Source organism: Nelumbo nucifera, chromosome 3 (genome assembly GCF_055504915.1).
Source record: "Nelumbo nucifera cultivar China Antique chromosome 3, China Antique-T2T, whole genome shotgun sequence".
Classification (NCBI taxonomy): domain Eukaryota; kingdom Viridiplantae; phylum Streptophyta; class Magnoliopsida; order Proteales; family Nelumbonaceae; genus Nelumbo; species Nelumbo nucifera.
This window is the reverse complement of record NC_142651.1, coordinates 3466724-3480428: the sequence shown is the minus strand read 5'-3', so window position 1 is coordinate 3480428 and position 13705 is coordinate 3466724. Positions and strand designations below refer to the sequence as shown.

At 36.0% G+C, this 13705-nt stretch overlaps 1 protein-coding gene across 1 annotated transcript; it reads left to right on the top strand.

Annotated features, from left to right (window-relative positions):
* The first annotated feature begins 4944 nt into the window (after nt 1-4944).
* LOC104592835 (glucose-6-phosphate 1-dehydrogenase, chloroplastic) lies at nt 4945-13007 on the top strand. Its single transcript, XM_010252344.3, has 10 exons — nt 4945-5374; nt 5843-6066; nt 6165-6259; nt 6458-6572; nt 10757-10962; nt 11055-11204; nt 11285-11405; nt 11486-11715; nt 11834-12034; nt 12377-13007. Exons 1-10 carry the CDS (start codon nt 5176-5178, stop codon nt 12636-12638), a joined length of 1803 nt encoding a protein of 600 aa, XP_010250646.1. The 5' UTR covers nt 4945-5175; the 3' UTR covers nt 12639-13007.
* Nucleotides 13008-13705: the final 698 nt, after the last annotated feature.

Below are 13705 nucleotides of genomic sequence, written 5' to 3'. Positions count from 1 at the left end.
TTTGGTATCATTGCCACTTCTACTTGCAATTAATGTTTTACGTTGATCAATACAAATTTTATGAGAATATATTTTTCTCGACCATAAAATGGTTTGAGTCATCAATACAACATTTGATATCATTGTTTTTTCTTCAGTTTGGTGTTTCTACTATAAATGTCAACACCTAATCCAATGCTTATATTTTTTAGTAAAAGTGGTTATCCAGTGATGTGAAGTGACAAAACAATTTATTAAAAAATTGTATTAATCAACCTAAAATATTACAAATAGAAGTGGTAATGGTATTAAATACAACCTAAGAAGTGATTATCTAGTGGTATAACATGATTGTTTCCTTCTTACAAAAAAAAAAAAATCATAAACGTACGTTGGCCTAACACACCCTAAAGGAAAAAAAAAGAAGGTTATCCACAAAGTTCTCGTCCAAATTGATGGTGTAGGCCAATAGTTTCAAGCTCAGGCTCTGGAGCTGAATGTATAACTAAGCTATAGAGGCTGCTCATATATCCAGCACTTAAACATGGCAAACCACTCCTTGGGCCGGTACTCTGGAGCTGTGTGTCCTCCGCCGTCCGCCCTGCATAAGAAAAACGTACACTACATCATCAGCTTTCCTTTATTCTATATTACTATGACTATGTCTTCCATTTCTTTTCTATTTGTGCATGACATTGAAGAAAACAAAGGTGTGGAGGAATTAGATATATGTTTTGCCTTCACAGTTGCAAATGCCATGCTATTGGAATAAGCCCTTTTATCTGCACCACAACCAAACACAACGAGCCTACCCTCCAACTTGGCCATCCACAACCCAGGACCTCCAGTCATCAACAATTAATGGAGTAATTGAGAGAATGTATCCATGCTTGAGTGGCCAAGAATGGCATTAAAAAACATGGTTTTTAAAACCAAACCGGTCAGGGGTCCGGTTATTGATTTGAACGATTCGACCGTTTGACTCGAACGATTGGCCCGTTTTAATAATAAAATAAAAAATTTTAAAACAATTAAAACTGTTCAAACGATTAACTGGCTGGTTCAACGATTTGCTGACCAAAACCAGTAATTTTGAGGAAAAAAACAGTTTTAAGGAAAAATGGAACCAATCAAATCATGATCGACCGGTTCCCAATTTTCCGGTCCGGTCCAGTTTTGAAAACCATGCTAAAAAGTCATGATCGATCACCGCTGTTTCAAAGCACAAAAATTAGAAACCTACTATACTATAATTATTAAGAAAATGTAAGTTAGACTTGGACATTACACATTTTATATAATACCTATAAATAAGAGAAGGGTATCCTTTTGTTGCTTAGATTTACATGATGACTGAAGCTGCTTTGGATTTCACGTGTATAAGGTAGCCCTCTGCCATTCCCCTACTGATCATCCCTATTTTCATCATCACATACATAGTTTAATTACTTTCTTAAAAGAGTTTCATTTCATTACAAATAGTATTACTATTCTGATCAGTGATATCCTCCCTCATACCTCATACCTCCTACCTTTCGAATTTGCAATGCTTCTTGGACACTATCATCGTTAGCCCAATAATATAATATAACAAAAGATAAAAGATAATCCTGAAAAATAAAAATGGTATAAACATTTATAGTTTATTGATGCCAGTGGATTATTAAAAGTTAAAAATTAAAACAGAGGATGATAAAGATTAAGAGACCTAACATGCAGCCAAATGCTGGAAGAGGAGGTTCTGGATCAAGGATCTCTCTGGAGTTGTCCTCATCAACATATCTTCTTTCTTCTCCAACATTTTTCTTTTGGCTTCAATTCGGGGATGAGACATAGCAATATGGTTCCAAAATGTGTGAACGTCTAATTCCTGACTTCCAGATAATTAAATATTTAAGCACTGGATACCAATATACCATATATACTTCAAATAGGCACTACCACTATGATTTTCATTATTATAGGAATTAAATAGCTTAGATTGTCGAATTGTCGCGCTCGGTAAGGTTTTTCAGAGTTTCTTGAACCGCACTGAAATACGCTACTGCTATACTATTTCCTGCTGCTATCTATAATAACTAACACACACACACAGATTATAAATGAAATGAATTCTTTTGCACCCGTCTTCTGAAAAACAGCTACTTACTTTGATGTTGATGAATGGTTTTTTCCTCCCATTCATTACCTGCAATATATTATAAACTTGAAGCTTGCATTAAATTACTATATACAATAAATTAAGGCAAATCAATTTGAATTTTGGAATGTAGAGGAGAGTTGAATAATTTATGTTAGTGGTTAAATGATCTACTTTGAAATTGAATAGAAGTAACATATATATATATATGAATACCCCAAACTTGAGAAAAGAAAAAAGCAGTAGGAACATGTATCGATTATACGCCCTTCATCTGCCACTGCCAGACTTGAGCTCAGGAAATAGGAATTCTCTGCTATATCCAGAGAGAGAGAGAACCGTTTAATATATGTAGAACGACAAGCGGGACAATCATGTCGGAATATAAATCTCCACCAATATAGACTGGGTGTGAAAGGAACTCCGGATGATCTATCAACCACTGCAAAATTGGAACCCAATCAACAAGAATACCAACATCTTTCGATTAATTAATTGAAAAAAAAAAGAAAAAGATGAAAACAGATATAGTACCTTCCTAAGAAATTTGTGGGTTTGTTTACATGTTTTAATCAACTTTTTAATTTTCCTATCCATTGCACAGCCCCACTAGTATCTCCCTATTTTTGCCCCTCGACATCAACCAAGGTATAAAGCTGTCCAAGCAGCTGGTTTAGTAGTTTAATAAGAGGAATTCACATGCACACCCCACAGGCGTCCCACATCACATCTCAATCATGTATTGGAAACGTCTCTCAATGATAAGTATGAAAGATGTTCTTAATGTACATGGAGATGTGTATGTAGGGTGCAATCTGTGAGGTGCCAATGTGAAATCCAATGAGACATACAAAAAAAAAAAGAACCAAACATTCAGAAAACAAAGTAGTGAGAATATTCAAAAAATCGAACCATGTATCAACCTGAAAAAAGGGAGAGGTTGTTCAACCGGGGTCGAATTGAGGTTGAACCATAATGTATGTATATATATATATATATAATATAATACATTATAAATTATATATTAGATTATAATACATTCAAAATATATAATTATATTCTATTCTTATAACATATTTATTTTATTTTATATTATAATGTAATGTAATATAATTTATATAATATATATAATATGCACAATTATATGATGTATAATTATATATATATAATATTGATTATATGCATATATTTAAAATCTATAATTATATTCTTCAATAACATATATTTTTATTTTACTTTTTATTTTTTTATATTAAAAATTAAGATTTGAAGTAAAAAGATGTTTTTAACAAAAATAGTGGGACAAAGCATTTTTTTACATTAGAAATACGTAAATCTTGAAAAAATACCTAAAATAAATAAAAAAAATCACCTCAATCAAACGTCCAATGGCCTTTAGAAGTTTGATAGAACCAGTAATCGAAAATCCATTTGAGTTACCAGTTTTGGCCAGTTTTTTACACATTACGATTTTGGAGTATGACTGCCAGGGGCCCGAGTCACGTTTGATCATTCCATCAATAACACGTTAGAACATACTGCTTGTCGGACGTAGAAGTTTTAAGGCTTGGGCCTAGGTTATCTATCTGGGCCGACTTATAAATTTTCTGCCAGGGCCTTGGATTCGTGGATCAGGTTGGGTTGGGCCACGCTATGCCTCTTATCATATGCGCGACCCGGATCCGATGTGATGCATCATGATGTAGCTGCCCACGTGTGTATTGTCGTTTTTTCACCATTCCACTTTCCAACCTTTTTCGTTTTCCTTCCCATCAGCCATCTGCTCTTCAGTCGCTCTTCAGCCTATGTTTAATGTTTCATTCATGTTTGTCTTTTTCACGGAAAGTTTCCTGAGAGACAAGGTTGACCGACTCAGGTATACAGGGAGAAACTGGTGGATCCTTTTTGACCGTCACCTCCTAACTGAGATCACATATATCATGGCAACGTGTCACAATCTTGAGCATCTGATTCCTACATTATCTTCCGGCCTTTAATATAATCCTTTTTAATGACACTAAAAACAAGAATTTGCCATAATACGATGCTTAGACATTCCATATAACAAAATTTGGCAGGTGGCTAATTACATACAAGATCTCCCTCCCCACGCATGGTCATGCCCCATGCGACCGGACTTTTGGGTCCAAACACCAAACGTAATTGTCTAACTGGTCTACAGTCAGGTAAAGTGCTACAAGCAAGATCGGAAGCCGGGCCCGGCCCATTTTTATTTAATTAATATTTTGGGTAAATTACAAAGATTCCTCTTTTACTACGGGGTCAGTGATAAAAGTCTCCCTGTATTTTTATTGCGAAGACTCTTTGAATTTTAGCCATTAGACAAAACCCCATTTTATTATTGTTCTGTCAGTTAATTTTGAAAAAATTTTTATATAACTGTTTAAAGTTTTTAAATATCTAAAGTCTAAATTACCCTTTTATATTGTTCATTGTCTTTAGGTAAAATAACATAAAAACAACGATTTTAAAATATTTAATAAAAAATATTAACGAAATAAAGGGCCCCTTTTATGACGAAGATGAGAAAATGGATGAATTAGAAGACCCACAACATCAAGGCCATAATCATATTATGTGAAATGAAACTCAAAAAAGAAGTAAAACAATTACTGAACAGGCTAGATTTATATATTTCACTGTTTTTTAGGTTAAATAGATTTCAAGAAAAAAAGATAAAAAAATAAGAAAAATTTAATAAAATATTTTAATAATTTAACGCTTTCCGTCATTTGACTCAACGGTATGGCTAAAGTTCAGAGAATTCTTTGTCGCAATAAAAATACAGAGGTCTTTGTAATTTACCCTAATATTATTTTTTTAGAAGCAAATGGGTATCGTTCTCCATTTGGTATCTTAGGGTTGCGTTCAAGCAGCCTTTCGACGATCTCAAAGGACTGATTGCCCTCGATGTTTCCGAAGCGCTCTTCATTCTCTCTTCAAATTCTGAAACTCTGTTTCGCATATCTGTGACCTTGAAGAACCTGAATAAGCTGCTTTTTTCCTGATTTCGAGATTTGAGAAGAAAAATAGGGATGTCTACTCTTCATTCTCCAAATTACACTGCTTCTACTTCTTCTTATAATTGCTGTTTTGCTTCTTCCTCTTCCTCCTCCTCTTCTTCTTCTTCGTTATTTGTGCACTATCGGCGTATAGGGGTACCTTCAGTATCCACGACATATGATCAGAAGAAGGTCTCTCTTCAATATAGAAATGTCGTTCGCATGCAAGATGGTTAGTATTTTTTTTTTAGTTTTGTTTTGGTTGTGTCTTGGCTAATCTACGACTCATCAAAAATGGGTTTTGTGCCTTTCGTTTCTTTACTTGCACTCTTGCTTTATCTCATCGATAATCTGTTATCTCTCTCTAAATCAGTGTCTATTTTCTGTCGTATGAGTTTAGTTGTGAGACCTTTCTTTCATTTCTTTGTTTTGTCGTTTATTATTTGGGACCTTTTCTTACATCTATCACATCTTTAAACTTATTTCTTACATGGATTTGCTCTCTCTTCCTGCGGAAGTATTTCTTTATCTTATTCAATTTTTTTTTTCTTTCTATTACTATTATTATTTTTCATCCCGGGCTTTGCCTTTCTAATACTTTTAGCCTTCTACTTATATTTGTTTATCTTTCGAATGGTCTTCTGGAAGATGTATTGTGGAAAGATGGGATTTGTTTGATTTTTTTTTTTTATTGATACAGGTGCAGTAGCTGCATCTGCTCCCTTGAAGACAAAGGAATTGAAAAGATTGAAGGATGAGTTGCTGTCGGTTAAGTATCCTGCGGAATGTAAAGATTCAACAGGTTTTGGTAGCAAAGAGGAGTCTACTGTCAGTATTACTGTGGTTGGAGCTTCTGGGGATCTTGCGAAAAAGAAGATATTCCCTGCATTATTTGCACTTTTTTACGAAGATTGCCTGCCCAAGGTGTTTTTTTCTTTGACTTTTTTTTTGAGCTAATCTTGAGACTAGCGCTTTTCTTGGTTACACTGGAATTTGAACCGAAAACGAATTTATGGCTGCAGCATTTTACTATTTTTGGTTATGCTCGGAGTAAGATGACCGATGCAGAACTTAGAAACATGGTTAGCAAGACCCTTACTTGCAGAATCGATAAAAGGTGATATACATTATTCATGACTTAGGCTTAGACCTTGTCATTTGATCGTGTCTTGGAGAAGATTATATTTGTTCTAGTTTTGAGTTCGCAGTAAGATCTCCCTTATTTGTTCTTTTCTGTCATGCAGAGTGTAGACAAAGCTAGTTGTTTATTCGTTTGTGACACTGGTTAAACCATGGCCTTTTTTCTACTTTACAGGGAAAATTGTAATGAAAAGATGGAACAATTCCTTAAAAGATGCTTCTACCATTCTGGTCAGTATGACTCTGAGGAAAATTTTGCAGAATTACACAAGAAACTGATGGAACATGAGGTAATTTGGCTATTTTTCAACAGATAAGCCTGTGGTTAACCAAATGGCAGTGCATTCATAAGACTAGCTGATACATTTATCAAGCTCTACTACTCTTCATTCCTGTCCCAACCTGATAGAAGGTTATTCCGTGAGTGAATTTACTTAAATTTTAGAAACCTCTTTTTCTTACTGATCAAGTCAATATTTGTTGGTTCCTTTCAAACCCCAAGCATATCTATGTTTTTTTTTGATAAATCATATCTATGTTGGATGTGAAAATTGGAATTCTTTCCAATTCATCAGAGTGCAAAAGAATAAATATCATTGGGAGGGTTTATTGATGAGTTTTCAACATGTTGAATCATAATTTTGGAAGGTCAGTCAATTAGGATTAAATCAGGATGCATTAGGTGGTGGATTGCCACGGGGATCTTATATTATATTCCTTCACTCCGTTGAATAATATTATATTATTTAGTACCTGAACATTGTAGATAGCTTTTATGTTATTTTCATTGCAAGAATTCTAAAATTGCGTGCTAATGAGTAATGAATATAAATATAATATCCATATTGACATTAACAAGTACACTTTTTTGGTTATTAAATTAGTATTGTTAATAATAATAGCTTCACTTGATTAATTATTTGGTTTTTCCATTGCTTTTTTGGGTTTGTTTATTGTGTAATGAAACCTCTTTTGACTCTTTAAAGAACGTATGTCAAACTCCCACTAGAACCATTCCATAAAAGGTGCAACATTTTATGAGTTTGTAGTTGGGGGGGGGGGTGCTAATCTGCAAAATGGTTGGGAAGAGATTAGGGATTGAAAGATTGACAAAGGGAATTGCACTGACCATTAGGGTTAGGGTACTGCAATGACCAATAGGGTAAGGGTATTGGAGAAGATGATAGATAGGTGAGAGAGTTTTTTCTGTGGGGAGGAAGAGAGATTAGTAAGGTATACTGATAGAGCAGCAATTGCTTGCATCAAATGGTGATTGTTTTCACATGGAAGGAAGAAGAATTGTAGTCAAAGTGGTAGATTAAGTTCATGGAGGAGAGAGCAACTAAGAAGAGCATTGAGGAGGAAATTTGGTATTCTTCTAAGTGAAGTAGGGGTCTTGGTGCATTTGGAACTTGACGTTGCTGAAGGGCCTATTTTTGGTTTGAGTTTTAGTTGTTTTTTGGTTAGGGATGTTATCGATGTTACATTCTGATGTTTAATGTTTGCTCAACAATCTTCTGTTGAATTCCAATTCTTACTTTTTTTTTTTCTTTTAATATATCTTCTTTCTTACTTTATTATAGAAAATGCAAATCTGAGGTCTTGAATTAGTTCCTTTCCTTTTCAATTTCAATTTTCAAGACCATGATGGTGAGTTCTTTGGCAATGGAACTGGAAACAACAAACTAGAGTTATTTTTCCAAGCAATAGTGGACCTTGACTGATACACTGACTAATTAAATGAAAAATACAGTCTGCATTGAGCCATGATCTTTTGAAGTTTGAACTCGAATGGTATCTGAAAACTGTAGTGGGCCCCCATTTTATAATGGTAAGAAGGAAGGGCTACAGTCAAGGCTGGACATGAAGTACTTGTAGCTCAATGATTACCTCACCTCACCTCACCTACTTGTAATTGGTGATGCAAGCTGCAGTCAGAACACCGGCACCAGAAAATATATCTAAAAATGGAAGACATATGATTTTTCATGATCAATTTTAGGAATCAATATTTCAGACTGAACCTTAGGATGACAAGCATGAGAATATGGGTTTGAGTCTGAGAGCAGCCACTTTGTGCAAAAATGCCAATGGTTAGGTTTAGGTCCTTCGCCCAATTCAGCCCTTCTAAGGCCCTATGTAGTGGGAGCTGGCATTGGGTAATGGCCTTTTTTTAATATTCCTGAATGAATGCCTGGTTAGGGTAAGCAGATCTAAACCCATAACAGCTTCACTTATAAAGGGGCAGGCACTCTAGAGGGACTAAGCTCAAGATTATGCTCATCAATCACCTCTAACTGGCTCAGTCTGATTGCATTCCCCAAATGTTTCTACTGGGAGATCTCTATTTCAATATTGTTCGAGGTTAAATCCAGATCAGAAAAAGATGTCTGTTGAATCCATTTGGGAAATATAACTTGCAATCTTTCAAGACAAAACTTTAGATTTAATCTGGGAGATGGAAGCCTTGGTATATCAACTTATGTGGAAAAATCGACTTACATTCTCTGATCATAAGCAGTGGCAATTCACTACTTGAATGAGGTAATCAAGAGGTTTGTGTCTAGGATCAATTATCCTGCATGGATAGAATATAGATGCCTAGGGGGTCAAAATAGTGGCTATCAGTCAATTTCTTGCCATGGTTGTTAAAGTGATACCTAGGTGATAACTGATAAGGCATCTTTTTAGGGTTGTCTTTTTCCTTGGCTTGATGCTTTATATCTGGTGACAAATTTTAGTTATAGTGCAGTTAAACCATATCATATTGTTTAGGCAGGGGTAGCAGGGTAAATGGCCAATCTCAACTAAGAGGCATAAAATGGATTTATGCAAACTGCAACAGCAATGGAAAAGTATGGGAAAGTGTTGTGTTCATTGGGATAGGGCATTAATTTGTAGCCTTCATCATGGTATTCATAACAATGGATTTCTTCCATTTCTCTCTTAATTTTTGTATCACATAATCTCTCTATGTCAGATAAGGGGTTCTACCCCTTCATATGTTCTATTTTATTTTCATTTCATTTCTTTTATTGTTTTTGTAATTGCTTCTCTATTTCTTACTGTGACAAGGATAAGAACTCTGTGCATTTGTAAAAAAAGGGAAAAAAAAAGAATAAGCACTCTGTGTCTGCACCATTTTATCATTTTTGTCAGAACATCTCTCTCTCTCTCTCTCTCTCTCCCTTTCTCCTTGTACACACACACAGAGTAGGGGCTTTCTATTGTTTCCCAGAGATCTTCAAATAATGTTTTTATTGTACTATAAATGTTAAAGTTGTTCATGCTAGGAGGCCTCATGGTGCATTCTATTTGTTGATGACATTGTTTTAATTGATGAAGCAAATGAAGGATTAAATGCAAAATTAAGTAGATCTAAAACAAAATATATGATATATCCTATAAAAACAGAATATCTGATATGTAAATATAATAATAATATGAGTGCTGATCATCAAATAAAAAATAATAATATGAGTGCTGATCAGGGTACACTTAGGATTGGAGACCAAGAGATAACACAATGTGACCTTTTTTGCTATGTGTGTTTGATAATTCATAACAAAGGAAAGATTGAGGGGGGATGTCAACCATAGAATTAGAGTAGGGTGTGCAAAATGGAGGGATGCATCTAGTCTTGTGTGATAGGAGAATTCCACTTAAATTAAAAGGAAATTTTTATAAAGCAGTTGTAGGGCTGGCTATGCTGTATGAAGCAAAGTGTTGGGTAGTCAAGAAACATGTCCAAAAAATGAGTGTAGCAGAAATGTGAATGCTGAGATGGATGGGCAGAAAAACTAGAAAGGATAGGGTCAGAAATGAAGTCATTTGAAGAAACCTAGGAGTAGCTCCAACAGGTGATAAAAATGAGAAAAAGTAGATTAATACAGTTTGGACACATGCGTAAAAGACCATTGACAGCATCTGTAAGGAAAGGACTTGGGTTGAAGTAGTAAAAAATGATTAAATCGCTCATAATTTAACAATAGATATGCCTTTAAACAGAGTGGAATGGTGATACAGATTTATGTAGCTGATCCAAAAAAATAATACAGATTGACTTAGCTGATCCTATATAGTTGGGATAAGGCTTGGATGATGACAATGTTAGATAATTTAGGTCAATTTTAGAAAGATGCATAGATATTCCCCTACTTCAACTAGAGGAACAAGCTAAAATTAACTAGTTCTGTAATATATAGAAATATCATAGTATTTTAATGCGAAGATGGTTGTCTGGTCTCCTAGGAACCAAGGTGCTCTCTCCTATCACCTAGTTGAAGTAGGGAGACATTGCATTCTCTCAGTGAATTCACCGTTTTGAATTTGGGAATCCTTGACCTCTATTTTCTTTTTTACTTTCCTCTTATGTAATTTGTGCAGCACAGATCTTTAACATTTCTGTGCCAATTCTGTTTACTTTTCTTTTCAATATTAAGTATAGCTTAGTGATGATATATGTTTCATGCAGGGTGGGAGGGTTTCAAACCGCCTTTTCTATTTATCAATCCCACCAAATGTATTTATTGATGCTGTAAGATGTGCAAGCTTGTCAGCTTCTTCTGCTAGTGGATGGACTAGGGTTATTGTGGAAAAGCCCTTCGGTCGAGATTCTGAATCCTCCGCTGCTTTGACGAGAGGGCTAAAACAATACATGGCAGAAGACCAGATTTTCAGGTCAGTTATTCATAATTTAGATATGTTTTCCTTGAATGAACGAGCCAAGAAGTTTAACCTCTTAATGTGGTGGATATGGACTTCTTTTACAGGATTGACCACTATTTAGGCAAAGAATTAGTAGAAAACTTATCTGTGCTTCGGTTCTCCAATCTTATTTTTGAACCTCTGTGGTCAAGACAGTATATAAGGAATGTGCAGTTAATCTTCTCTGAAGACTTTGGTACTGAAGGACGAGGAGGGTAAGCCTGTATTTCAGTTTGACATTGGTTTCTGGTTGAAGTTCTTCAACTACTTATTTCCTTTTCTTGTTCAATTTCAGTTACTTTGACAATTATGGGATCATAAGGGACATAATGCAGAACCATCTGTTGCAGATACTAGCCCTTTTTGCCATGGAAACTCCTGTCAGCTTGGACGCAGAAGATATCAGAAATGAAAAGGTTTCCAGAGGAAATAAAGGATATTTCATTGTGCAGTCGTATTATTGTTGATTCTTTATTAAATTGCTAATTATATGCAGGTGAAGGTACTCCGGTCAATGAGGCCGTTGCAACTTGGAGATGTTGTGATAGGGCAGTATAAGAGTCACACAAAGGGGGGTATTACATACCCTGCCTACACAGATGACCAGACTGTGCCAAAGGACAGCCCGACTCCAACCTTTGCTGCAGCTGCGCTCTTTATAGATAATGCAAGATGGGATGGGGTTCCATTTTTGATGAAAGCTGGGAAAGCATTGCATACTAAGAGGCATGCATCGCATTTCTTGTTTGGTTTGTGAGGTTTCCTTTGCTGTGTGCAGGCTGTCAAGTGTTTGCACTGTTGTGTTATAGTTTCTGACAAGGAAATTGGTGTTTCTTGCACTCAGAGCTGAGATAAGGGTACAGTTCAGACATGTTCCTGGTAATTTATACAACAGGAGTTTCGGGACAGATCTTGATAGGTCAACCAATGAGCTCGTTATTCGAGTGCAGCCTGATGAAGCTATTTATTTGAAGATAAATAACAAGGTCCCCGGTTTGGGCATGAGGTTGGATCGTAGTAATTTGAATCTTCACTATGCAGCAAGGTACACGATGGATGTGCTTGGATTATGGTAGCTAATAACCATCTTTATTAATTTAAAACTTAAGAACTTGGATTTCTGTTTCTGTTTTTTTTTTTTTCCCTTTTGGGGAATCCTCTCAATTGAGGGATTTTAGTCGGTTGTCTAAATGGCAAATTGATTGAACACCCACAGTTCCATATTGTTTGAAACACATGGAAGCAAGATAATTCCTGGAGGCTTATGTCAACATGGGTTTGACACATTTCCTTGGTGCACAGCTTTGGTCTGCCATCCGTGAATAAATCCATTATCATTAGATTTCAGTTATATTTGTTAATCATTGTTTTGGCTGATCCCTTGTAGGTATTCCAAGGAGATTCCAGATGCATACGAGAGGCTTCTGCTTGATGCTATTGAGGGGGAAAGGAGGTTGTTCATACGGAGTGATGAGTTGGATGCTGCATGGTCACTCTTCACACCTCTTTTGAAAGAACTGGAAGAGAAGAAGATTATCCCGGAGTACTATCCTTATGGGAGTAGGGGACCCGTTGGGGCTCACTATCTTGCAGCCAGGTACAATGTGCAATGGGGTGACCTCCGCGCAGAGAGGCACCAAACCGATTGATGGATGTCCAACTAACTAGCCAGTAACCTTTGCGGAGGGAGGAAAGCTTGGTGACCCCTTCCACCGGTAGGGCAGGCAGTAGAGGATATTACATTATTACCTAAGATGCTAATGGTAAGCCTTTTTGTTTTGTTTTGGGTTCACCCTCCCTTGTGTGGTTGGGGAAGTGGCAAAATTGTGTGAAAGGCCCTACTTGATAATGGTTAAATTTATGTATTCATTTTTTTTTTTCTTTTCTTTCGGTATTCTCTTTAGTCCGTCTCCCGGACCCCGGGAGTTATTATAATGTGTTGATGACTATAGACTATCCTTCTTGATTTCGTTCTGTTTATATATTCTAAAAAAAAAGAGGCAATCTGTAATGACTAAGAGGTGCTCTCTGTCTCAGCTCTTCCTCTAATGATCCAACCGAGTCCGGGTAAGGGTGTCAACGGACCGGTTTTGGATTGGGCCCCGTCCAGTCCAAAATCATTTTCGATGGATTGGATGGACCAACAGGACATTAGATTGGACCAATCCGGTCCATTGAAATAAAGTAAGAATATAGGTGTCAAAGGTTGGGTTTGGATTGAAACCAATTTAGACCAAAAGGAATTTGAGCAGATTGGATGGTCCACACATTGAATTCGACTGTTCCAAAATAATCCATAATATTCATTGGAATTCATGGATTGGATTGGATTAAATCCAGTCCAATTGACACCCCTACTTGTGTCCCATATGCAGGGGCGGAGTTGGGAGTTTTTATTGAGAAGGCCAAAACTTAAAGAACATGAATAGGAAAGGCCAAAAGCTAGGAAAAATGGGTAAGGGGGTTAAAATATAAGTATAATTTAATTTTGAAGGCATAGGGGGCCATGCTCCCCTATTATAGAGGGATCTAGATTATACTGAGCTCATCAAAACAAACAAATAAAATAATCACAAGGATCACATGTGTTTTACCCGTCCGATGTGATTTTTTGTTCTGAAAATCTGGTATCTTAGAAATTTAAGTGTCTAATCCAACATAATACGTAAATAGAGTAAATTCATTATGCTGATCTATGTTTTTGTGATTTCTTCGA